This window comes from Hypomesus nipponensis, chromosome 7 (genome assembly GCF_054491055.1).
Source record: "Hypomesus nipponensis isolate SF chromosome 7, ASM5449105v1, whole genome shotgun sequence".
Lineage (NCBI taxonomy): Eukaryota > Metazoa > Chordata > Actinopteri > Osmeriformes > Osmeridae > Hypomesus > Hypomesus nipponensis.
The window spans coordinates 7,874,580-7,898,223 of NC_140367.1; the positions used below are offsets into that span (position 1 = coordinate 7,874,580).

Genomic DNA, 23,644 nt, shown 5'->3' on the forward strand with positions numbered 1-23,644 from the left:
AACTTCAGTGGCTTTACGTTGCGACTTTTATTTTGAAACCCCTTGTTGTTTCTGTTGGATCAGACCGGAAACTTCACGGCGCGGCGTAGCAGAGCAACTTTGTAGCCAAGCAAGCCTCCCTTCCTCTTCCACCCCTGTCAACCAGCACTGCAACGACAGTGCAACATCGCATTAATTCCATCGAAACTTACATTCTATTTACATGACATCTGTGTGCAACTGAAATGGAAATACAGGATCCTTGTGAAAATGGTAAGGTGTGGATCTATTAAGATGTGAATAACAATTGGCAGTAATGTTAAGTTTCTACGTGGACTGTGTGCGCCCGTTTTTTAACATGGCGTACTCCGCTCTGAGATGGTGGAAATGCGCGCGGTGCTAATACCCTAGCTATTTAGCTACCTAACCTAGCTACTCAAGTCAGTCTTTAACGGTTTTTGCTTATTTTTATCCAGAAGAGTAGTCATCCGCTTCATACTTGAAATGCATTGCTAGTCATCTAGTTTAAACGAATGCGTACTATATTTCTTCATTATTTCTGTTTAGTAAATATTAGTAAGCAACATTAGCTAGCTAGCTAAGCTTGGTGAGTCTGAAAACCTTCTCAGGTGGTGGAGGTTGGCGCGAGGGCGGGATTCAAAGTTATGTTCTTGGGTTTTCCATTTGGCTTGCTAGGTATGACCCTAATTATAATATGGTTTGGTTAGCCAAATAAATATAATTATCTAAATGTTAACCATAATGTTGTTTGTTGATGCACCATGATATATATGTACAATGTAATTAAACAGTGTATACAAAAGTATTCATTATATTGTTGACATAAATGCAGTTTCTTGTGTGGTTAGAACGTCATTAGGTTACCATGTCAAGTTCTACTGTATTTGATCTCACTGAACTTCAAACCCTCTAGCAAACCTCTAGGCTGTGCTTCCGTGTGCTTCCAGCCTCTTATCTCAACTCAGTGTTTGTTCTCTTAGGTCCCGCTCTTCTGCTGCCTTCTCTGCGCCTCTTCATACCGCCCCTACGGCTTGTGTCTGCTGCGTTATGGCAAGTGGTGCAGCAAAAAGACATCCTTGACTATGGGATGTTGGAGGAATTTGTGTCCACAGTGACAGAGATTGTGCCGGAGCTTTTGAGATGCGATCAGAGAGCTCAACTCCTGCTTGGACTTCGGACAAGGGTAAGATCGAAAACTAAAGAATAAAATGATTGCTTGTGTAATAAAACGGTCATACTTTGCACCACTGATGACAGTAATCTTGTGTTTTCAGCTGGTTCTCGAGTTATGTCGCTCAGCAGAGATTGCAGACCTTTCAACCATTCAGCTGCACCTGGCCAGGATCCGGACCCTTATATCTGCTTGGGAAGTAGATGTAAGTTTGTGTTTGTGTGTTAATGTGAAGTGGCATTGTTGACTGCTAGTTGAGACTAACAGTGATTCCTGTTTAGTCGCAGATATGTGATGCAGAAGTGGACTTTCCTCAGTCCACCTTTGTGGATCTGGTGGAATCTTTGTTGAAAGACCCGACAGAGAGGGAGAACTTCTACCAGGTTTGTGTTTGTTCTTTTTACTATTAGATCAAGTGGAACATTAGTTTTATGTATATGAAATGATTGCATGGTGTGCCATTATTACTAATTATGACAATAATTCAAAATATAGGATTTATAAATTATATAGAAAACATATTTAATATTATTTTGATATCCTCCCCACATCAGCACAATCACATTTTGCTTTCTTGACCTAGGATGTATTTCCAGTGGATTTTGGCCCAGCGTTTGACAGCGCTTTACAGATGCTCATGTTCGAATTTCTGTCAAGACTTGAGAAGTTTGTACCGGTGCCAGACCTTCAAGAGGTATGGATACAGAAATATGTAATAAAAACAAGACATTCTCAATTCAGTTGACTATATTGTTTTGCTCTCATTACTCTGCCGATATTATGACTTTGTTTAAGATGATAATGTCTTTCCATTTCAAAGACCGCATCCATGCTCAATGCCGTCCCCTCTGTCCTGGAGGAATGTGTAAAGTCTGTACCTGATCCTCAGCAACTGAAAACTCTGCTTGAGTACCAGAAACAAACTGGGCATCTGGACTTAATTGGTAAGTACCATAATACATGATGTAATGGCAAAGATTGCTTTACCACAATAACATTGTTTGGAGCTATTTCTGGTACATTAAGTTACACATACAATATATATATATATATATAATGACAGTTTCTGCTGATGCTGACAAACACTAAATCTTTTTTTGTCTCCACAGAATTAACAGATTCCTTGCCGCCTTCCTTTGGTGACAACATATTCTCCTCTCTGTCTCTCCCTCCCTTGGTGAAGGTGGTGATTGACACAGAACAAGTGGAGTTGGAGTCACAAGCAGAATCGCTTCATGATTGTATGAGTGTAGAGGTTGAGGGGGAATCTGTGACATTGTTAGGTTATGAAGGGATGGAGCAGCAGTCTGGTGAGGGCGGGGAAAACGACAAGGAGCATTCCATGGACATAAAGCCTGAGGGTGAAGACATGGACAATCAAGATGACCCCGACTTTGCAAAGCCAGCCCCCTTTCAGCCTTTGAAACAAAGTAAACGGTTACAGTTGAAGAGAAAAGCGTTACAGGCACGGAAACAATCCAAGGTGGCTGTCACTAAACGTGTGCCAAAGAGGGCAAGGAGGACATTTCTTAACAACAGTAAGACTTGTCCCATTTGTTGCAAGGTGTTCCCAAGGGCCACTGCCATGAGGAGACATCAGGAAATCCACTCTGAAGATCGCCAGCTTAGGTACAAGTGCCCCAAATGTGATAAATGCTTCAGGGATCAGTATGATATGAAGAGACACCAGATGCGTGTTCACGAGCGGGAAGATCAGGACCCTTCACTCTCAGGTTCTTTGAAAGAAAGCCCACAACCCTCAACCAGCAAACTCCGCACTATATTGCCCAAGGCTTCGCCTCAGAAAGAAACACTGGACAGCAAAACCTGCTCTGTGTGTGAAAGATATTTTGCACGTGCTTCCGATATGGCTAGGCACATGAGGTCTCATTCGCAAGAGCGTCCACATCAGTGTGAACATTGTGCGAAGAGGTTTAAATACTCTTATGATCTGAAGAAGCATCAGAGAGAGTTGTGCAAGATGATCACCAATGCTAATGAAATAGGAAGTAGTAGGCCTACTGCTAGTGGGGAACCCGGTAACGCATCTCTCCAAAGCTCCTTAGACATCAAAACCTGCCCCGTCTGCTGTAAGATTTTGCCTTGCACCGCGGACATGGCAAAACACCTGCGAGCGCATACCGATGAACGCCCCTACCGTTGTGTCACTTGTGACAAAGGATTTAAGTACAGAGATACCTTAAAGAAACATCAAGAAATTGTTGGCCACGAGGGTGTTCATGAGGATCCCTGTCAAAGCTTCGAGGAGCTATTAGCCGAACTCACCCAAAAAAAGAATGATGAAAATCTTGCAAAAGAAAACAAGACCGGACCTCAAAACACACTCAGTACACCAGAACAAGCGGTTACAAAGAACTCTGCTTCAAAGACATGCAAAGTGTGTGGACGGATATTTACTCGAGCTAAAGACGTAGCCAGACATATGCTATCTCATTCAGAAGAACGGCCTTACCAGTGCTTCAGTTGCAAGAAAGAGTTCAAGTACTTGCATAGCTTGAAACGACACCAGATATATATTTGTCGTAAGCAAAACTCCCACATGGCATCACTGAGAGCAAGTCAAAAAGAACTTGAATCTGTGAAAACCCTGGCTATCGGCCAACATCTACAGAGCTCATCGGGTACGGAGCAAGAAGGCAATGAATTGCTGGCTTTGGAGCGGAATTCTCTGACTGTAGAAGGGGGTGTCGATCCATTGGTGTCAAATGAAACGATGGCAATTCAGGAAATGAACATCGAAGCTTCCTCGAGTGCTTTGTCTTCCCTCACCATACCATGTTGGTGTTCAAACTGTGGCAAGAGCTTTGATCATATCTCTGCTTTGAAGGAGCACCAGGAGACAGTTTGCAAAATGCAGGAGAAGGAAATCTTCAAGTGTGACGACTGTGGGAAAGACTTCCGAAGCGCATCCTTCTTGAAAATTCACCAGAGGACACACAATCCGTTCTACTGCACTGAATGTGGAAGGATACTCGCAGATGCGGCAGGCCTTGAGAGACACAAATTCATGCACAAGAAAGTCCAGTGCACCATGTGTGAGAAGACCTTCACCGTGCTAAAACACCTGAGAGAGCATTACCTGCATCAGCATAAATTTACAGGGCCGTACCCTTGCTCTCAATGTGACAAGACCTTCACCCAGTTGTCCTACCTAGTTGTCCACGAGAGAGTCCACACGGGAGAGTTTCCCTTCCAGTGCACGGAGTGTCCGGAGAAATTCAGAGCGTCAAACTGTCTCACCGTTCACATGAGGAAGCACACGGGGGAGAAGCCGTTCCTGTGCTGGCAGTGCGGGAAGAGCTACACATCAGCCTCACAGCTGTCGGTGCATGTGGGAACTCATTCAGACGAGAAGCCCTTTGCCTGCTCGCAGTGTGACATGGCTTACAGAACAAAACTTCAGCTGACTTCACACATTGAACAGATTCACATCGGCGTTAGGTTCCCCTGTGAACACTGTGGAAAACAGTTCATGAAGGAGGTCTCCTTAAAAAGACATGAACTTATTCACACAGGAGAAAGGCCGTACCCATGCACTGATTGCACTAAAACATTCCTCACAGCCAATGAATTGAGGCTGCATACAAGATACCACACCGGCGAGCGTCCCTACAAGTGTGAATATTGTGGGAAGGCTTTCATTCAGTCGGGCTACCTGAAGTCCCACAAGCGCATCCACACTGGAGAGAAGCCATTCAAATGTGACATTTGTGAGAAAGGGTTTAGATTATCCTGTCATATGAAAAAACACAGACAGACACATTCAGGAGGAGAGAAGCACTTTGAGTGTGGGGTGTGTGGGTTATATTTTACTCACAGAAAATACCTGAAGGAGCATGAATTCACACATGAGACAAAGCAAAGTTAGGTTGTCAAGCATCTGATTTAGTGGCATTTTTACTTTGTGGTCCATGGTAGTTTGGTTTTGGGTCCTTTCTTCTTTTTCTTTTACATTAACATTTTCTTTTATGGGGTACTTGGTAACAAGTTTATTCTTGATCTGTACTTGGTGTCTTGTTTTGAATTAGTTGTGACGTGTGTTCATAGTGTATGCAGCTTCTTTTTCTTTTTTTCTTTTAAATAAATGATTCTTAGCAAATATATGAAAGTGGTCAGTGTTTGACTTAAGAATATGTTGTCACCATGGCATCTAAGACTTTATTTTAGTAATTAGCACTTATTTTTGGTATTGTCACTAAAACGTTACTTTGAAAGGAATTGGTCCGGAAACAGAAGTATCCATCTCCTGGATGTAAAGAATATTTGAAATATGAAAGTTTATGAAGTTTGAATCTGGAAAATGCATATTCCAAACACGGCTTACTGTAGTAATTTGTATATTGTTTGACTGACTTGAATTTGAAGTCAAATAAAAACGACAGTTCCATGAGACATTTACTTTGAAATTCTTGTAAATAATACCGGAAGTCAAGCTATAGGCTCATGATCATCAGCACGCACAAACTACTTTTATCTGCCAGTCAAAACCCAAAAGAGGTTCTCTACAGTAAAGGATGGACGTCCATCCCAAATCCACGACCGCAGGTAAAGTAGTATAACTTCTAAATGACTAGAACTTCTAGATTTGGAATACTAAAAAATGAGGTACCTACCTGACTGGCTAATGCTGTAGTTAAAAACGGTATTACATGGGCGACAACTAATGCATGCATTTGCAATTTCATCTTAAGTGCACATGTGTTATGTGTATATTTTAGGGTCGTCTCTCTCTCTTCGTGCCATACGACTCTTGGTTCCGCCAGTGCATCTACTTTCTGCAGCTATGTGGCAAGCTGCAGAGAAGGGAAATCTAATGGACTACGGGATATTAGGGGAAATAGTGACATCCCTAACAGAGACAGTACCAGAGCTGCTGAATTTCAGGCAGAAAACCCAACTTATTTTAGGGTTGAGAGCGAAGGTGAGAGTTGACCATAATAAATTCATAGAGATATTATTTTTTCTTTGTCCCGATCGCCCCGATTCAGGGGGGATCGGTCTCTGTTTGTTAGGCGCATAGTAATGTTTACTTTGTGCCGCTAGGGGGCGGGTCAATATATTTCAGATTCAAATCCTAGACGGCGATCACAACAGGTATAGTTTGTCATGATCATGATAATCATTGTTTCCAGATGGTTTTGGAGATGTGCCGTAACGAGCAGACGGCGGAGTTGCAGACCATTCAGCCCTACCTGGATAAGATCCAAGTTGCATCTCCATCCCTTGATGGAGCAGACGTGAGTGTCATATGTCACCAGAAAATAAGGATGTATTCACCATGTATACTTGGCCTGTTACAAACTTGAGATAGACTATGTCTGACACTACATTTGATATTAAACCATACTTTATTATATCATTCCAACTGTAGCCTTTTTGTGGTCTCCATCTCACGTTATAATTACTGTGTAATCACTGAGATATTCAATAGAAGTGTTTGGTTCTTCAGTCTTGTGTTACAGAGGCAGATGTGTCTGAATCCAATTTCCATAACCTGGTTCACAACTTGCTTAGAGATCCAGTTGGAAGAGAACATTTCTTTCAGGTATTTAGAGCTTGCATTGACAAATCAGTTTCTTCTTAGGATGAGAAATCAATCTATTTGTCACATGAAGGTATTTATACTTTCTTCTGCATATGTCCTCTGTAGGAGGTTTTTCCTGTGGAGTATGGACCCAAGTATGACTCTGCTCTGCGGAGATTGATGTGGGAGTTCCTGTCAAGGTTGCAACAGCTCCTGCCAGTACCAGACCTCAAACAGGTACTCATGGAGACATTTATAATCTGCATAGTATGGCATGGTTTTTCAAAAAAAGCTTGATCTTCCATTACATTTTGCCCAATATCAAGGATCCTTGATTATTTAAGTCTGTATCGCAGCTCATCGCATGATAAGATGATACTGTTCTTATCTATTCAGACGGCGTCTTGGCTAAAAGCTGCCCCCAGTATCTTGAATGAGTGTGTGGAGTCTGTATGCCACTCCCCAAATTTAGAGACTATACTACAACATCATCAAAAACAAGGCTATTTGAGTCATAAAGGTAAGATTATGATAGAGATGTGACATACATATATAAATCATAATATATATATATATATGTATATGTATATATATTTTTTAAACCCTGTACATCATTTGAAATTAAGTTTAAAAAAAAGTATTTATCTTCACCAGGATCTCTGCCCTTATCCACTGGGAACTGCATCTTCTCCTGCCTGTCCCTCCCTCTCCTGGTGACCACGGCCAGAGAACAGACAAATACAGAGCTTCAATCAGAATTCCTGGATCATCATGTCATATATGAGGATGATATAGGAACTGAATCCATAGTAGTGACAGATTGTGCAGAGGTGGAGTTGGGGACCAGTGCGTACACCAGTGAGGGGAATGAGTTGAGAATAGAGGACAGTACAGAGCCAGAGAAACACTTACACAGTCAACGTAAACTGCAGGATGAGCATCTGGGTAGACAATTAGAGCTTGTGTGTGAAGAATCAGAGAAGATTCATGGAGCTGGAGTTCAGCTTGTTCCAGAGGAACGGAGCACAGAGGACACTGAGGTGGAAGTTCTCTGTGGAGAGATGGGTGCTGTTTGTGAGGACGTCAAGTCAGTGGATGGAGAGTTAAAGAGGATTTATGAGGAGGTGGAGATTGTAGAAAGTGTGAAAACTGAAGATGAGGAGTCAGTGATGTCTGTGCAGAATACAGAAGACACACAAGCCAGCCTTGCAGAGAGCATACATAACGAAGAGAGGGGTGTCCAAAAGGAGGGTTCTGAAAGAAAGGACACAACTAAAGCTGTTTGTAAACCAGGTACTAAGACAAAGAGAGAGGGGGCCAAACAAGGAAAATACATCAAATCCTCACCCTCATTGCCTTTGACCCGGAGTAGGAGTCTGCTCAGCAGGAAAGGGCTATCACAACAACCAGTTGAAAGACAATATGTACCGGATGAGGCAAAAGTGACCAGGATTGTGTCTGCAAACCTGCTTCCAGAGGCTTCCAAGAAACGGTAAATGTGTGGTGGGTATGGAAGAATATTGTGTTAGAAGCACAAAAAAAATATATGATTTTTGATTGGTCTTGTTTCTTATTTAGGAAAGATGTTGACAACATCAGCACCACTCCTGTCAAAACTCCAATCCATGGGCTCAAAGGTTTGTCACATGAAACTTTAACAAAAATGGACTTGCAAATGTTGCTATGTTAGTTGGGTCATTGGAGTTGATTTATGATGATGACATACAAATAATGGACAGGGCAGGATGGGTAGGCCATATACATCTGTATTATTTATCTGTTACTTTGCAGATGAAATGGCAGATTTGTCTCTGGTCCTTTCCTCAGAAAACCTTCACTGTGCAGAAGACAAGAAACATCCGGCCTCTGGAGATGTTGGACCAGGACCACCACCATCTGAACCAGCACGTTCTAAAGCTTCCATCAGCCAACCCCTGAACCATTCTCCCTCAATAACCCTTCACACATTGGAAAAATCCAGCAAAAAGAAAACATGTTCCAAAACCTGTCCGGTGTGTGGGAAAACCTTCACTAGGGCCACAGATATGAGAAGGCATCAGAGATCCCATACAGGGGAGAGGCCTTACAAATGCACCCAATGTGGGACGTCCTTCCTGTACTCCTTTGACTTGAAAAGGCACCAGAGGAAAGGCACGGGTTCAAGCCCGTTCCAGTGCTGTGTCTGCGGGGAGGGCTTTGATCAAGAAGAAGATCTGAAGACGCACCGCACTGTCACTCATTCCTCAGACACAACCTCATCGTCTGATGACATTGATAACAGGTTCACTCCGCGGGCAGATATCGACAACGGGGACGATAGCTGTAACAACAAGGGTCAACACAAATGTCTCAAATGCCAGATGACTTTCAGTCAGGTGTCCCAGATGAAGCGCCATCAGCAGATTCACTCCAAAGATGACCCGCTCCGCTGCAGTCAGTGTTGGAAAAAATGCCCGGACTCTGACGCATTATCTCGACACATGCAGACCCACAACAGAGGCCAGACGTTCCAGTGCTCTATGTGCAAGATGAGCTTCACTCAGTTCATTTGTCTCCGGCAACACTACTTGATGAGTCATAAAGAGGAGAGGGGCTTCCTGTGTTCTCACTGTCCAAAAGGCTTCTCGAGGCTGTCGAACCTGATCAAACACCAAAGGACACACACAGGAGAACGACCATACCAGTGTTCCCACTGTTCGAAGAGATTCACGCAGTTACAGATTTTGACCCGGCATGAGAGGATCCACACGGGAGAGAGGCCTTTTTTGTGCTCCGACTGTGGGAAAAGCTTCTTGTCTTCTGGGGAATTGTCCAAGCACCTCCAGTGTCATTCAGATGCGAGACCATTCCCTTGCCCGCAGTGTGATAAAACGTTCAAGGCCAACAGGTTCTTGAAGAAGCATCTCCAGACTCACACGGGGGAGCGTCCCTTCCCGTGCTCCTACTGTGGCAAGAGATTCGCCAAGTCAACAGATCTGACCAGGCACAATCGCATGCACACAGGGGAGAGACCACATTCTTGTTTGCAATGTGGAAAGAGCTTCTTGACTTATGCTGAAGTGGTGAAACACCAGCGGTACCACACCGGAGAACGGCCATTTAAATGTGCCCATTGTGGGAAAACGTTCACCCAGTCATGTTATTTGACTGTCCATGTGCGCATTCACACAGGAGAGCGACCATACAGGTGTACGGTGTGTGGGAGGAGTTTCAACAGCACAACTCCACTAAGGAGACACATGCTTACCCACACGGGAGAGAAACCATTCCAGTGCTCAGAATGTGGAAAGGCTTATAATCGGTTGCATCTTCTGCGGTCTCATAAGCAAAGCCATGCAGGAAATACATGTTGATTTGTATGTGTTATGCATGGGTTTCATTGTCGCATATCACTCTTTAGATGCAATCATTGTTTGTGTAATTTTCTTTCTCAAGAGCTAGGCAGCAATATTGTATAATGAGATATATACTTGATGCCTTAAATGAGGAAATATTTGTATTTAAACTAAATATATTGATATTTTAATTATGGTTAACGCATACACATGTATTGTTGAGCTGATTTTGTTTCACCAACCCTTTGAATTAATAAAAAGGAAAAGTTGAAGTTTGGAATACATTTTCCATATATACAAAGCACATATTTACAAAAAACGTACTGCTGTGAAGAACACAAAATAGAGCCTCTTATTTTGAAAAGATCAATGCGGAACATAATTCTGAAAGGTAAGACGGCACCGGACAGAAAAGTTTGCGTTACATGCGCGCATGCTATAATAGAGCAAAATAACAACAAATGTATCGTATTTTACCTCCATTTATAGCCTCAAATTAATAAATTATCCATCATGAATACTCGTGGATCGTTTGAGGATACACATGGTATGTATAAAGGTGGTGCTTCCATTTTTAGTAAGGCATTATAAACGGACCCGACTAATACTTGGAAGGGTACAGTAACGTTCCATGAAACTGTCCATGCTTTTCTGTAAATTGGTTCTATGAAGTATTTGGATGCGAAATCAACTCATGTTATCATTACTCGTCTAAACTGCAATTGCGAAGAAATACACATGCTTATTTTAGCGATGCGTCCTTGACTTATATTTCCGATACCTAATATAGGCGGTTTAGGATGTCCTCCATGAAATAGTCCGATCCCTTAAACTGGTATTTCGTTCTCTTTCAACTTTGGTGTTGCAGTCGAACATGACAGGCACTGGTTTTGTGTGTTCCTAAACATGAGGTTCAGCAAGGCATAATTAATATATGTACAGCGCTTCAAATAAAAAGACCGTTAGGGTTACTGTCTTCTGATTGGTTTTATCCATCTTTTCTACCTCCCTTTTTCTCAGAGCCAGTCATCCCCCTTTCCTCTCTGCGCCTTCTGGTGCCACCGCTGCGTCTGCTGTCCGCAGCTATGTGGCAGGTGGCGAAGCAGAGAGACGTGCTGCAGTATGAGAAGCTGCAAGAGTTTGTGGGTCTGGTGACCGAGGTAGTCCCAGGACTGATGGGATGCAGACAGAGATCCCAGCTTCTCCTGGCTCTGAGAGCAAGGGTGAGTGGCCAGAGAGCAGGACCTGTCATGGCCTCACAATTTTGGTCAAAGGCAGAATATCTAATGCATGTCTAATGTCAAACTCGCTTTAGTTCATTGGCCACATAGTCTACTGCCCAATTTGATCTAAAGTGGGCTGGATCAGTAAAACAAGGAATACAAGGAAACAAGGGATATTTGGCATTTTCATCAATATTATGTCTCTGTTTTGCCACTTTCAGTTTACTACCATGAGGTGGATTACAATTTACAAATCACATTTTTTCATTTAGCAAATGCTTTTATTCAAAGCGACTTCCAAGATCACAGTGAATCTACTACATTTGTCTGTCTTGGTTGCTTTTATTACAGCTTGTCTTAGAGTTATGCCGAGATCCCGTTGATTCTCGAATTATACAATCACACCTGGAAAGACTGCCCACTATTCCCCCAGGAAGCACAGGAGTAAGTTTACTTCTCTGAAACACACCCGTACCCACTCTAGAGATTCGGTTAGATTGAAAGAAAAGTGGTATGTGTTATCTATTCGCTCTCTTATTTACTTTGTTGTTTACAAATGTACAGTTCAGAGATGCGGAAGTGGAGTCGGCTGAGTCTACTTTTGTAGCGCTTGTCCAGAGCCTGCTGAAAGACGCTTCTGAAAGAGCATACTTCTTCCAGGTCGGATCTGTGCTTTGATTCTCATTGGTCCAATATTTAGTGAACATGCATCACAGTACACTTGTAGAAAGTTTCACACCTTGGTGTCTTTTCACAGGAGGTATTCCCAGTGGAATATGGCCCAAAATATGACACAGCCCTACAAACACTTCTTTGGGAGTTCCTCTCTCGATTGGAAAGGATGTTTCCCATCCCAGATATCAAACAGGTATGGAGTGGTGCGGTACCGTCTTTAATAATTTAGAATGGATGTTGTGGATCTAATTAGAGAAATATGGGCATACACGAGCTGATGCAACTCTTTTTTTCCATTTCAGACTGCAGCATGGCTCAGCTCTGCCCCCTCAGTTCTGGATGAGTCCTGGCAGTCCACTCCAGAAGAACTCAATCTCATCCACCAACATCATAAGAGCTCAGGAATAGTAAAAATACCTTGTAAGTCATCTTCTAAAGCCAGTTGTTATTCTTAACAGCAGAAAGGAAGTGCTCCTACAACCTTGCTAAGAAATACAATTTTGTGATCTGTTTTCGTTCTCTGTTTATTCCTTTGCTTAATCAGATGGCCCATCCTCTTCTGTCGGAAACTGCATCCTGTCCGCTCTGTCTGTTCCTCCCTCTCAACGAGTCGTCATCACCACTCAGCCAACAGCCTTTACTATCGGGTCTGAGTCAATGCACAACTACGCCAACATACTGAACTCTTATGTCGGAGTTGACTCGAACGGAGTTGTGACTGTTTACACGGAGGTGGAAGTCGGAGCGACAGAGTTAGGTGGTGAGGAGGTTGAGTCAGTGAATGACGTCCAGACAAACAACTCTCAAATGGAGCTAGTGACTATGAATGTAGATGGAGGCGTCGAGGAGATGAGTGTGGAGGCGGCGGAGATGGAAACTGAGATGGCCCAGGAGGAACAACTGGAAGATGCAGTGAGCATTGCTAAAGCTCTTGAGACCTTGACGAAGACCTTTGCATTAAAAAAAGATGTTGGACAAGAAGACGGGTCACCAGTTGAGACAAACGAGTCAGAGACGGTCTCCTCACATCCCAAGGTAACGACAGAAGTGGTGGAAAGCGGAACAGATGAAGGAAACGGACAAGCAAGTGAGCAGACTGTGAGTGCAGTTGAAGAGGCAACGTTGGAGCAGAAACAAGACGCTTTGACCAATCACACTCTGGAGGCTGACACTGTGCAAAGTGCAGCAGAACTATCGAGTGACTACGTAAGTGGGCAAAGTGACAGTGCTTCAGAGAAGGGATCTATGTGGCAGCAACAACAAGAAAGTTCTTACGTGCTGTCAGAGGGTGCTGAGACGAGCAGGAGCTCTCAATCTGACACACAGCAAAAGGATTCGGCGATCAGTGGCGATGCAAGGAAAGAGAGCTCAGGCCTTGCGGCTTCCTCCACAACTCAGCCGCCTGCGTTGTCAAACGTGCGACGGTCCACACGCCTTCAGACCAGGACTATGAGGGGGGGAAGGCTGAAACGCCAGAACAAGTTATCAGGGAAGAAGAAAGAGCACGACAAGGAGGAGAAAGTGTAAGACTGAGGATGAAATATGAGTATTCTTCAACCTTTTCATTTAATCATTCAATAATCCTTTTTAATATATATTCGGTTCATGTGCTTGTTTCACTGCAGGAACAATGCTGATGTCTTGGTTGCTCCCTCTGTCATAGCCATCAGGGGAAACAAAACAGGTAACAAATATTGATTTATCTACTGATGTTTGGAATTTAAACCAGTAATACCAACAAGTATAAAAAACGCCTTTCTCTCTGTCTTTTAGATGATTCTGAAGAGGTGACCTCTATCATCTTCAGCTGCCCTCAGTGCCCTTTCCATAAATCAGCAGAAAATAGCCCACCACACATCCATATCCAAGATGTCCCTACAGAAGAATATTCCAATCGCATCACAGCTGGATCAAATGGAGCCTCTTTTACACCGTCTCCCTGCAGTACTGACCAGATATTCACATCAATCAAACTCTTCCCTTCATCCAGCTCCTTTAAAATTGAACAACAAAATAACTCCTCCAATTCACCCAGGGGTGTTCCTCTCCCATCTGCGAAAGGAAAGCAGAAGTGCCTCACGTGCGAAACGTGCGGTAAGACCTTCACCCGCACATCTGACGTGAGGAGACACCAGCTCACGCACACCGGGGAGAGACCTTTCCACTGCTCCCGCTGCGACCGGACCTTCCAGCACTCCTGGGACCTGGCCAAGCACGAGGGCAAGCACCATGGGACGCCCGCCTCCTTCCCTTGCCAGCAGTGTGGGGCCACCTTCCCCAACCTCCGCTCTCTCACCGTCCACCACAGGAAGTCTCACCAAGGGGAGAGCGAGCTTCCCCAGATGTGCTCCATTTGCGGCGAGAGCTTCTCCACTTCCCGCGAGCTCCAGCAGCACAAGAAGACCCACGGGCCCAGCCTCCACTACACCTGCCAGCAGTGCGGCGAGGGCTTTGACACTCTGTTGGCACGGTCCCAGCACAGACAGATCCACCTGTCCAAGCGTCAGTTTAAGTGCTCCCTTTGTGACAAGACTTACACCCGTAGGGCCGACGTGAAAAGGCACCTGGCGAGCCACACCGGCGAGAGGCCATATCAGTGCAGCCAGTGCGGAAAGCGGTTCTCCCTCCGCTTCATGCTCAAGAAACACCTCAAAGTCCACACGGGCGAGCGGCCTTTCGAGTGCTCCCACTGTTCCAAGAGGTTCACCTTGGTATCCATCCTGACCAGACACGAGAGGATGCACACGGGAGAGAGGCCCTTCCTCTGCTCTCAGTGTGGGAAAGGTTTCCTCTCCCAGGGGGAACTTTCAAAGCACCACAGGTCCCATGTGGATGACAGACCGTACCCCTGCAGTCTGTGTGAGAAGCGCTTCAAGAGTAAGAGAGCCCAGCAGGAACATATTGTCTCCCACACAGGCGTTCGCCCGTACCCCTGCACTTTCTGTGGGAAGGGCTTCTCCAAACCGTACGCTCTGACCAGGCATCACCTCATACACACGGGAGAGAGACCGTTCCCTTGTTCCCACTGCGAGAAGACCTTCCTAACTCTGGGCGAGGCCCAGCTGCATGAACGGATTCACACGGGAGAGCGACCCTATCCCTGCTCTGTGTGCGAAATGAAATTCAAGAGTTCGTCAGAGCTGGCGAGACACAAGCGATGTCACGCGGGCGTACGACCTGCTCGGCCCAACTGTCACTTGTGTTCGAAAAGCTTTACCTCCAAGGCTAAACTGAGGAAACACATGGAGGTTCACTCAGGGACTGAAGGAGAGGCAGACACTGAGGCCCAGGCTTCCAACATTTGAAGTGTTGAACAATCAACCTGAAAGACACAGCAGCATGATTGTCCATTGTATCTTGTCAACACGGTCAATAGTGTGTGTTGTACCTTAAGTAAAAGCAGGCATTGGTGCATTGTTTTATGTAACTACTTACAGGTTATTCGTTTTTTTTTTTTTGCTCTCTGACCAATAGAGGCTTCAAAAGTTTTGCTTATGCAGAATTATTTTAAGGATTTTCATGCAATTGAAGTCAGTGCTTTGATTACTTTTGCTTCAAGATGAGTGTTTTACAGCAATGCTTTGGAATGCAGAGTGCCAATCTATTATACAGCTAAAACTACAGAAATACTTTTTGATGTAACATATTTAAATTTGGTTGCTACTGTTTTCAAATGCATTTCTTATTGTTTAGGGATGTACTTAATTCATACATGTCTAAACGGACAATAAAAAATATAAATAAATTATCTAGGCTAATTTATTGTTTGTGTAGCATGGTTATCTGCACACAATGGGATGAATACAATTATATAATGTGTTCTACTATAAAATGTATACTGTTTGTGAATGCATTTTCAAATCCAAATATTTACTTGGAATTTAGTGGGGGAAAAACTGCTGCGTTTTGCAACGAGTAAGCAGCCTTTCCACTTTGCTGCGGTGTCGACCTTGAACGCGCCCCCTCCGAGCATCCGTCGTGACGCGCGATAGCCGCCGAAACAATTTCCGGATGTGACAAAAAGTATTTTCAGACAACCTTCGTCTGGCTAAGCTTGCTTGCCTATGTATATGTTAACATTCAGTGAATTTTAAGCAGACTGATTTCTTGCACTGTTGTCTCAGCTTGTTACTATATGTCGCGTTTTTAGGGCTAGGCGCAATGAACGACAGGCAGCGTGCATCCAGCTAACTGACCAATCTCCAACTGTTGCAACTCTTGTTTGGCCCACGCGAGAAAATGGATACTGAAATATTTTTGTCAGACAGTGCAGGTACAACAGTTTTGTTTTACGTTACGTTGTTTAAAATATTTATCATAAATGTCAAGTTCTGGTTTATTGCACATAATATTGTCTTAATGTTTTTATAATGGGCGGTGTACCTTACGGCCGCCATGGTAAAAATGTTGCTTGCTGTTCCAAAAATTAAATGCACCGTTGTGAACACTGCGTTGTCATAGCCATGATAATACGCATTTGCGTCACTGAATATACCCCAGGTTTCTCTGAAAGTGTAGCATTCAAAAGACTTCACTCTGACGCCTTGCACAATATTGTTTGTTTAAGCTTAACACTATCCAGATCGAGGTTAATATAGATTTCCCAAATCCCATACTCTTCCTTATATATAGATATAGCTATAGATACATACATGCCAGAGGAAGCATTTTACAAACTAATAACAGAACACAAATTTGCCCAGCTCCTAACAATAACACATCTACTATGTGAATTACATTATTGTTTATAAACCGTTGTGTTTCAGCTGCCCCTCTACCTCTGCGCTCCCTGCGTCTCCTGGTTCCTCCTCTTCAGCTGATGTCAGCATCTATGTGGCAGGTGGTCCATCAGCGAGAAGTCCTGAGGTATGGGATGCTGGCTGAGTTTGTGTCAGTGGTGACAGAGACGGTCCCACAGCTTCTCAACCACAAGCACAGGGCCGAACTCATTCTGGGGTTGCGAGCTAGGGTAAGTGAATGTGAAAGACGATGTACCGCCTGACCCATGAACTATACCATGTATGTCACAACAACATACTTGTGAACACACCCTTGTTGTGTGTGTGTGTGTGTTATTTCAGCATATTCTGGAGTTACTTCGTGGTGAGAATCCAGTAGAGCCTCAAGTTATTTTAACCCACTTGGACAGAATTCAGCCACATACTCACTCCAGCAATGATGTAAGTGAAGCTTGCAAACATACTCTCTGTAGACGTAACTCAAATGACAAGTGAAACATGTTGAGGGATATCCGTTTAGTGTGTTTTTGTGCATTTCTGTATGCCTTGTTGTGTAACTATGAATTGTGTGGTCCAATAAAATATGTGCTTTGATGTGTGCTTATGCAGGTGAACGATACAGAAGTTGAGGCCTCTGAGAAGTTTCTAGAACTGGTCCAGACCTTACTAAAGGACTCTGATATGAAGGAACACTTTTTTGAGGTAAGATATGACACACATTGCAGTTACCTCATCAATTTATCAAGAACCCCCGTCCCTATCTTGATCTGTTTGTCTCCCAGGAGGTGTTCTCAGTGGAATTTGGACCCCATTATGACATAGAACTACAGACACTGTTGTGGGAGTTCCTCTCTAGACTGGCACAGCTTTTACCAACTCCTGACTTTGAGCAGGTAGGTGAAAGGTTAAGCTAATATTTGCTGTAGACGAGAGGTATATTTCAGCACCTTCATGTTAAGATTCCAGTAGAATCTCAGGATGATTATTTAATTTATTGTAACCCACACTCACTTCAGAAATGACATAAATCTGACTTTTTCAGGTGATGTAGACCAGCTGATTAGTTTGATTTTCCTCCACAGACTGTGTCATTGCTTGGTTCTGCATCTGCTGTTCTGGAAGACTGTTCCCATGCTATGTCTCACCCAGAAGACCTGAAAGGTCTGCTTCAGTATCAACAGCACGCTGGGCATCTGGAGGAGCATGGTGGGTAACATGGAAACCAAGGAAAAGTCTCATTTACAACAGAAAAAAGGGTGCCTCTCTTTGTTTGATAAAAAGACGTGTTCTTTTTGTTTTTCTACAGTTCCACCCTGTGCTATGGGTGACTGTATTCTGACCTCTCTCTCCGTGCCTCTTCGAGGTAGAGTGATGACCAGCGCTGACCAGGTCAGCTGTGATAGCCGTTCGGAACCCTCACAAGACCTCATGGACGACGCACAACCTGTGTCGTTTGTAGAGGATGTAGTTGAAATTGTCACCATGTCAGACTACTCTGAGGTTGGGAAGGGGACCAACCTGAACGGGGAGGAGCTGGTGGAAGAGAACATGGAGGAAGTTAAGATAATGGTGGATATGACCAAAGAACCGACAGAAAAGCCTCCTGAAGAGAAAGTAAGAGAAGACGAGAAGCAGGAAACGCACGAGGAGAAAGCGATGGAGGATTCCGAGAGTGTAATTAAGAGCCCTTCCTGTCTAGTAGAAACAGGCGATGACCCAGCATCCTCTCAATCCCAAACTCCCTCTGGTTCACATGACTGCCCAGACTGTGACAAAACCTTCAAGTTTGCCTCTGCACTGATAGCTCACCGGGTCATCCACACGGGGGAGCGCCCGTACCAGTGTAACCGCTGTGGCCGATGCTTCTCCTTTAGGCAGTCTTTAGACAGGCACAGACACACCCATAAAGATGGCCGCCAGTATGACTGTGTGATCTGCGGGGAGACCTTCCAGTCCCTCTCAGCCCGTACAGAGCACAAGAAGACTCACATGGAGGACGGCGTGTACGTGTGCCCGCACTGCGATAAGAGATTCAACTGGGAGTCGGCGCTGGTGAGACATCTGAAAACTCACACCGAGGGAGCCGAGCTCAACGCAGAGGAGCCCGCCAAGACGCTGAAAACAGAGCCAGACGACGTCGGGGTTGAAGAGGGCGTAGGGGAGGTGGTTGTGGAAACGACCGAAACCGAACAGGGGTTACGGGGGGAAGCGAAGTGTAATCTCAGTCCAGAGGAGGAGCACACGTCTTGTGCTTCGTCACCTGCTTTGGTTCCTAAGCTTCTAGACAAGGTTGTGTCCGTGGTAAAGGTTCGCACCAGCGCGCGCACACCCAAGCCCACGATGAAGATACAGGTAATAAACCTGCAGAAACGCAAGGGAAAGGTCATGGCCCCAAAGAAGAGATTGGGTGGGGTGAAGCTTCCAGAGGAGACCAAGCCAGTTTTATTTAACAGGTAAGTTTAGCACGACAGACAATCGTTTCAGCATGTTAATGTTAACGACTTAATGTAGCCAACATCTCTATGCAGCACAGATGTATAATTTGTCACTGTCTCTTTGACAGCAATGAACATTCCTACGGCTCACAAATGGTTTCTACAAAGGAAGGAGAAGACGGTGGGTGTGGTCGTCATTCATTGCTCATGTCAAATAGGTTATTTTTCTCCCCGTCTCCTGCTGACCTGTGCTTTTTCCTCCAGGGGCAACTGCAGACAACTCTACTCCTCTACACTCCTGTCCTCAGTGCTCCTTCAGCCACCAGGAGGAAGCACAAATTCAGCAGCATATTGAAAGGGTCCATTCCGGTGTGGAGGCCCAGGATGACCCACTGGCCTCGGAGCTCCAGACAGGACCCGCTGGCTGCTATGACTGTCCTGACTGCGAGAAGACCTTTCGGTTCCAGTCTCTGCTAAAAGCCCATCAGCGCATCCACACCGGCGAGCGCCCATACCTGTGCTCCCAATGCGGGCGCAGCTTCTCCTTCAAACAGTCACTGGAGCGGCACAAACACACACACAAGAACGGACGCAAGTACGATTGTCTGATCTGTGGCGAGAGCTTCAAGTCCTTGTCGGCCCACCGAGACCACAAGAGCACCCACATGGAGAACGGCGCTTACCTGTGCTCCGAATGCGGACGAACGTTCGCCTGGAAGTCGGCCCTTGTGAGGCACCTGAAGACCCACACGGAAGCGGGCGACAAGACCGAACGCCCTCACCAATGTCCCCACTGTGACCTCGGCTTCAGCTGCGTGACCTACCTCAACCGGCACCTCCTGACCCACAAGGAAGAGCGTCTTCACGTCTGCACGTGCGGCAAGAGCTTTGCGTACAAGGCCGCCCTCACGGCACACCAGCGCACCCACCAATCGGAGAGGCCCCACCAGTGCAAGCAGTGCGGCAAGGGTTTCCTCTACAAGGGGGGGCTACTGAGCCACATGAAGATCCACTCTGAGGAGATGCCTTACATGTGCTCTTTCTGCGGCAAGAGCTTCAAGAGGGAGCGCAACATGAAGAAACACGAACGCTGCCACACCAGGGAGAATGTGTTCAGCTGCTCCCAGTGCGAGAAGACCTTTGTGTACAAGGCCACGCTGATCAGACACGAGTTGACGCACTCGGGGGTGAGGCCTTACCTCTGCTCCGACTGCGGGAAAGGCTTCTTCTCCCACGCCGAGCTGCTGAAGCACGAGCGCTTCCACACGGGACACAAGCCGTTCCAGTGCCCTCACTGTGGGAAGAAATTCACCCAGTCTTGTTACCTGACCATTCACCTTCGCTACCACACGGGGGTCCGGCCCTACACCTGCCCACAATGTGACAAAAGCTTTCTAAGTGCCAACCGTCTGAAGAGACACCAGCGAACACACACTGGGGAGAAGCCATACTTGTGTGTGGAGTGTGGAAAGGGATTCAAACAGTCGTATCACCTCAAGATGCATGTGAGGACTCATACCCCAAAGTTTATATGACTTGTGTAGCATTCAGAATATAGTTTTGAAAACTCTCATTCAGGCAAAATAGTTATAGCTATTGTCAGTGTAATGTTTGTTTCTCTAACACATTAAGGCTCCCGAGGCATGGTAAGATAAGTACACTAGATTTGTTATTTTGCTTGGTATAAAGTGGGGTTGTATTTTTTTCAAAAATTCTCAGTAGATAAACTGACGACAACCAATAAATTGACTAAAAGAGCGAGCAAGCATTATTTAAAACTAAACTTTATTAACTGGCATGGATGCATTTCACATCTACAAACTCAGAAAGCATAGGTATGAAATAAATGAAAAGCACAACAGGTTTGTCTAAGAAACATTGCTCTGGATGTTGGCAGTAGAGGGTTAATACCAGTAGTTGCTCTCCTGGTATTAATATGATCTTTGCTAGAAAAATGAAATCTTAGCTGAATGGTTTGCATGCACATTAGGATATGCCTTTCTTGACCTAAGCAATACACGTGGTCAATGGTCCCTTCAAAAGGAGCAATGTTTCCACAACATACAAAAAATAGCACCGACAGAGGATTCACAAGTTTACACTGAGCAGACTTTTGGGTGATAAGTCATTTACCTGACGAGGCCCACCATACTGAGGTGGTTGGAAGGTGTAGCATATGCTAATGTAAATATTGCAATTACCTACATTTAATAGTAAAAAATAAATCAATCCTGACAAAAAGATACAGGATAAACGATCAATATCCTTGGTGTAGTTTCAGTAGCTGTGCCTTGTTAACAGTTCAGATGTGGCACTCAAAAGGAGCACACACACCGGTATACAGATTAGTTTCAGTAGTTGGGCTGGGGAATACAACAGCTGGAACACATTAGCTTCAAGGAGAAAACAATGCATGGTAGCCCGTTAGTGGACTATTCAACTCAGAGGCATATGATCTTGCGTAGATCTGAGACCAGACTTGATCCTAAACAACTACATGCAGAGTTATGGGGCAGTGGTCGCTTCCCATAGCCTTGTTGCGGATTTTACTGTCGCACAAGCCAGGCAGCAGAGCGGAGGACAGCACAAAGTAGTCAAGCCTCCAGCCCACATTCTTGGAGCGGGAGTTCATCATGTAGGTCCAGAAGCTGTACGCGTTAGCTTGCTCTGGGTACAGCTCGCGGAAGCTGTCGATGAAGCCCTCACTCAGCAGCTGACTGAAGCCTTCGCGCTCCTCCGGGGTGAAGCCAGCGTTCTTTTTGTTGCCTTTGGGGTTCTTCAGGTCGATCTCCTCGTGGGCCACGTTGAGGTCACCGCACAGCACCAGGGGCTTGCGCTTGTCCAGGTCACAGAGGTAGGCCCTGAAGTCCACGTCCCAGGTCTTGCGGTAGTCCAGCCTCACCAGGCCGCGACTTGAGTTGGGCACGTAGGCTGTGACCAGGAAGAAGGTTGGGAACTCTGCAGTGATGACTCTGCCCTCCTTGTCATGCTCCTCTTTACCTGATGTGAGAGAGAGAGTAAAAAATGACATCAGATGCACAGGCATAGACCGATTTCAAAAAGAAAGTTGCCATACAGTGTTCTCTGTGGGTGATTAGTCTCTGTATCTACAATGTTTAGTACAGTCTTCTCAAACAAAGGACAATTGGTCAAAACATATAAATTCAGTGGATATAACAAAGTTTGATTCATCACTGTTGATATAAGACTGTCACTCACCGATGCCGTAGGTAACATTGATAGGCTCCGTCTTGCACAGCATGGCCACACCACTGTAGCCCTCTTTTTCCTCTGAGCCGGCCCAGTACTTGTGAGGAAACTCGGGCATAGCGGTGATCTCATTAGGGAGGGACTTCTCGGCACACTTGGTTTCTTGCAGGCATAGAACATCTGGACTCTCCTCACGCACCCACTGGGTAAGACGAGAGACAAGTAGTTTAGGGGTTTGTCATTACACATCCATGAACCAGCGGCTGAATGTGTTGCTTTCATGGTTTCCCGGTCCCCAAATTTACATCAAGGCCATTCTTTTTGACCCAAGCTCTCAGGCCATCTACATTCCAGGAGGTGATCTTCATGTTGGCGGAGCGGCCATCTTTGCTGGTCATCTTGTCAGGTGGGTCATCATACAGCACTGGGGCCTCTGGCTCCTTTCCCTTCTTCCCTTTTTTAGCAGCAGGGGCTGAGTTGAAAGTAAGACATGATTGGTATAAGTGGTATATACAAATACAAATTCCGTCTAACTTGTTTTACTGCACATGCTACAAACATATTACATGTATTATGATCCAATAACACTTGGTGCAGCACCTGCTCCATTTTCATGGTCTTCTCCGGCCTCCTCGTCATTCTTCTTTCCTCTTTTGGACATCCTTGCACTCGCTCTGAATCCACACACACCCTGCAGACACACAACACGCGCGCACAACAACACACGCGCCGCTGAAAGGGAAAAGAAACACTGTCATGGTGACCTTCATCAGCTAGCAATTTATCATGTAATTATGCCCAGAGCATTCAATAAAGAAGATGCATGCCACGTTTAAAACCATTAAGTTATAGTAAAAATGTGCCACAGTTGGATAATCTGTACCCAATTACTTACTACGTTTGAATGTATTTGCTACTTGGTGACGCAGCTAGCTATGCTAATTGGATAAATGATCTAACTCAGTTGCCACAAAGGGATTAGCTTGTTAGCTTGCTATTCAACTGCGGCCTAGCAAAATTTTACATGCCATAGCAATTTGAATGAATAGAAAGTAAACATGATCATCATTACGACGTTATTGGAAATATAGTTTGACTGAGAACAATTCCAAATAAAACAAATCTTACTTTGAACTTTCACAACAAAAGGATACCTGGACAACTAGCCACGCAGCCAGACACTCGAGTCACTCCCCCACAACAAAAGCAGAGAGAAGCATAACTGATTTTGGGAGCAGAGGCACATGTTAGGCTGTCCAAAAGTATGCCTGAAACATTATTACACTTTTATTGAATGAACGTGCTTTATAT

General features: G+C 45.0%; 5 protein-coding genes across 7 annotated transcripts; 4 read left to right on the plus strand and 1 right to left on the minus strand.

Moving 5' to 3' along the window:
* Positions 1-85: 85 nt before the first annotated feature.
* On the plus strand, positions 86-5,584 carry LOC146276584 (uncharacterized). Its single transcript, XM_084701945.1, has 7 exons — positions 86-252; positions 981-1,183; positions 1,275-1,376; positions 1,453-1,554; positions 1,755-1,865; positions 1,992-2,115; positions 2,281-5,584. Exons 1-7 carry the CDS (start codon positions 225-227, stop codon positions 5,058-5,060), a joined length of 3,450 nt encoding a protein of 1,149 aa, XP_084558071.1. The 5' UTR covers positions 86-224; the 3' UTR covers positions 5,061-5,584.
* A 26-nt stretch (positions 5,585-5,610) lies between these two features.
* On the plus strand, positions 5,611-10,272 carry LOC146276585 (uncharacterized). Its single transcript, XM_084701949.1, has 9 exons — positions 5,611-5,737; positions 5,911-6,113; positions 6,325-6,429; positions 6,642-6,737; positions 6,843-6,953; positions 7,113-7,236; positions 7,371-8,208; positions 8,295-8,353; positions 8,544-10,272. Exons 1-9 carry the CDS (start codon positions 5,707-5,709, stop codon positions 10,067-10,069), a joined length of 3,093 nt encoding a protein of 1,030 aa, XP_084558075.1. The 5' UTR covers positions 5,611-5,706; the 3' UTR covers positions 10,070-10,272.
* Positions 10,273-10,449: 177 nt separating this feature from the next.
* Positions 10,450-15,669, plus strand: LOC146276586 (uncharacterized). The gene is made up of 9 exons (XM_084701946.1): positions 10,450-10,598; positions 11,072-11,274; positions 11,626-11,718; positions 11,839-11,934; positions 12,032-12,142; positions 12,252-12,369; positions 12,494-13,472; positions 13,575-13,633; positions 13,723-15,669. The coding sequence occupies exons 1-9, from the start codon at positions 10,565-10,567 to the stop codon at positions 15,252-15,254; spliced, it is 3,225 nt and encodes a 1,074-aa protein (XP_084558072.1). The 5' UTR covers positions 10,450-10,564; the 3' UTR covers positions 15,255-15,669.
* A 223-nt stretch (positions 15,670-15,892) lies between these two features.
* Positions 15,893-20,881, plus strand: LOC146276587 (uncharacterized). Of its 2 annotated transcripts, XM_084701948.1 has the most exons (10): positions 15,938-15,972; positions 16,100-16,222; positions 16,716-16,918; positions 17,031-17,129; positions 17,298-17,390; positions 17,471-17,581; positions 17,771-17,894; positions 17,995-19,141; positions 19,252-19,304; positions 19,388-20,881. In XM_084701948.1, exons 2-10 carry the CDS (start codon positions 16,189-16,191, stop codon positions 20,656-20,658), a joined length of 3,135 nt encoding a protein of 1,044 aa, XP_084558074.1. In that variant the 5' UTR covers positions 15,938-15,972; positions 16,100-16,188; the 3' UTR covers positions 20,659-20,881. The 2 variants fall into 2 exon arrangements, with proteins under 2 accessions (XP_084558073.1, XP_084558074.1); XM_084701947.1 differs by having other exon boundaries at positions 15,893-16,222.
* Positions 20,882-20,886: 5 nt separating this feature from the next.
* Positions 20,887-23,577, minus strand: apex1 (APEX nuclease (multifunctional DNA repair enzyme) 1). 2 transcript variants are annotated; one of them, XM_084701952.1, is made up of 5 exons: positions 23,488-23,577; positions 22,934-23,065; positions 22,639-22,805; positions 22,343-22,535; positions 20,887-22,123 (listed from the first exon to the last, which is right to left on the minus strand). In XM_084701952.1, the coding sequence occupies exons 2-5, from the start codon at positions 22,992-22,994 to the stop codon at positions 21,609-21,611; spliced, it is 936 nt and encodes a 311-aa protein (XP_084558078.1). In that variant the 5' UTR covers positions 22,995-23,065; positions 23,488-23,577; the 3' UTR covers positions 20,887-21,608. The 2 variants fall into 2 exon arrangements, with proteins under 2 accessions (XP_084558078.1, XP_084558077.1); XM_084701951.1 differs by having other exon boundaries at positions 23,462-23,564.
* Between the last annotated feature and the right edge of the window lie 67 nt (positions 23,578-23,644).

Bases quoted from the DNA above. Each gene is read 5' to 3' on its own strand.
- LOC146276584 (XM_084701945.1), top strand. From the start codon at position 225: ATGGAAATACAGGATCCTTGTGAAAATG. The intron at 253-980 runs GTAAGGTGTGGA...TTGTTCTCTTAG, and splicing joins ACAGGATCCTTGTGAAAATG to GTCCCGCTCTTCTGCTGCCT. The intron at 1,377-1,452 runs GTAAGTTTGTGT...ATTCCTGTTTAG, and splicing joins TATCTGCTTGGGAAGTAGAT to TCGCAGATATGTGATGCAGA.
- LOC146276585 (XM_084701949.1), top strand. From the start codon at position 5,707: ATGGACGTCCATCCCAAATCCACGACCGCAG. The intron at 6,738-6,842 runs GTATTTAGAGCT...TGTCCTCTGTAG, and splicing joins GAAGAGAACATTTCTTTCAG to GAGGTTTTTCCTGTGGAGTA. The intron at 8,354-8,543 runs GTTTGTCACATG...TCCTTTCCTCAG, and splicing joins TCCAATCCATGGGCTCAAAG to AAAACCTTCACTGTGCAGAA.
- LOC146276586 (XM_084701946.1), top strand. From the start codon at position 10,565: ATGAATACTCGTGGATCGTTTGAGGATACACATG. The intron at 10,599-11,071 runs GTATGTATAAAG...CCTTTTTCTCAG, and splicing joins ATCGTTTGAGGATACACATG to AGCCAGTCATCCCCCTTTCC. The intron at 12,370-12,493 runs GTAAGTCATCTT...TTGCTTAATCAG, and splicing joins AGGAATAGTAAAAATACCTT to ATGGCCCATCCTCTTCTGTC.
- LOC146276587 (XM_084701947.1), top strand. From the start codon at position 16,189: ATGGATACTGAAATATTTTTGTCAGACAGTGCAG. The intron at 16,223-16,715 runs GTACAACAGTTT...GTTGTGTTTCAG, and splicing joins ATTTTTGTCAGACAGTGCAG to CTGCCCCTCTACCTCTGCGC. The intron at 16,919-17,030 runs GTAAGTGAATGT...GTGTTATTTCAG, and splicing joins TTCTGGGGTTGCGAGCTAGG to CATATTCTGGAGTTACTTCG.
- apex1 (XM_084701952.1), bottom strand. From the start codon at position 22,994: ATGTCCAAAAGAGGAAAGAAGAATGACGAGGAGGCCGGAGAAGACCAT. The intron at 22,806-22,933 runs GTGCTGCACCAA...CTTTCAACTCAG, and splicing joins AGACCATGAAAATGGAGCAG to CCCCTGCTGCTAAAAAAGGG. The intron at 22,124-22,342 runs GTGAGTGACAGT...CTCTCACATCAG, and splicing joins CAATGTTACCTACGGCATCG to GTAAAGAGGAGCATGACAAG.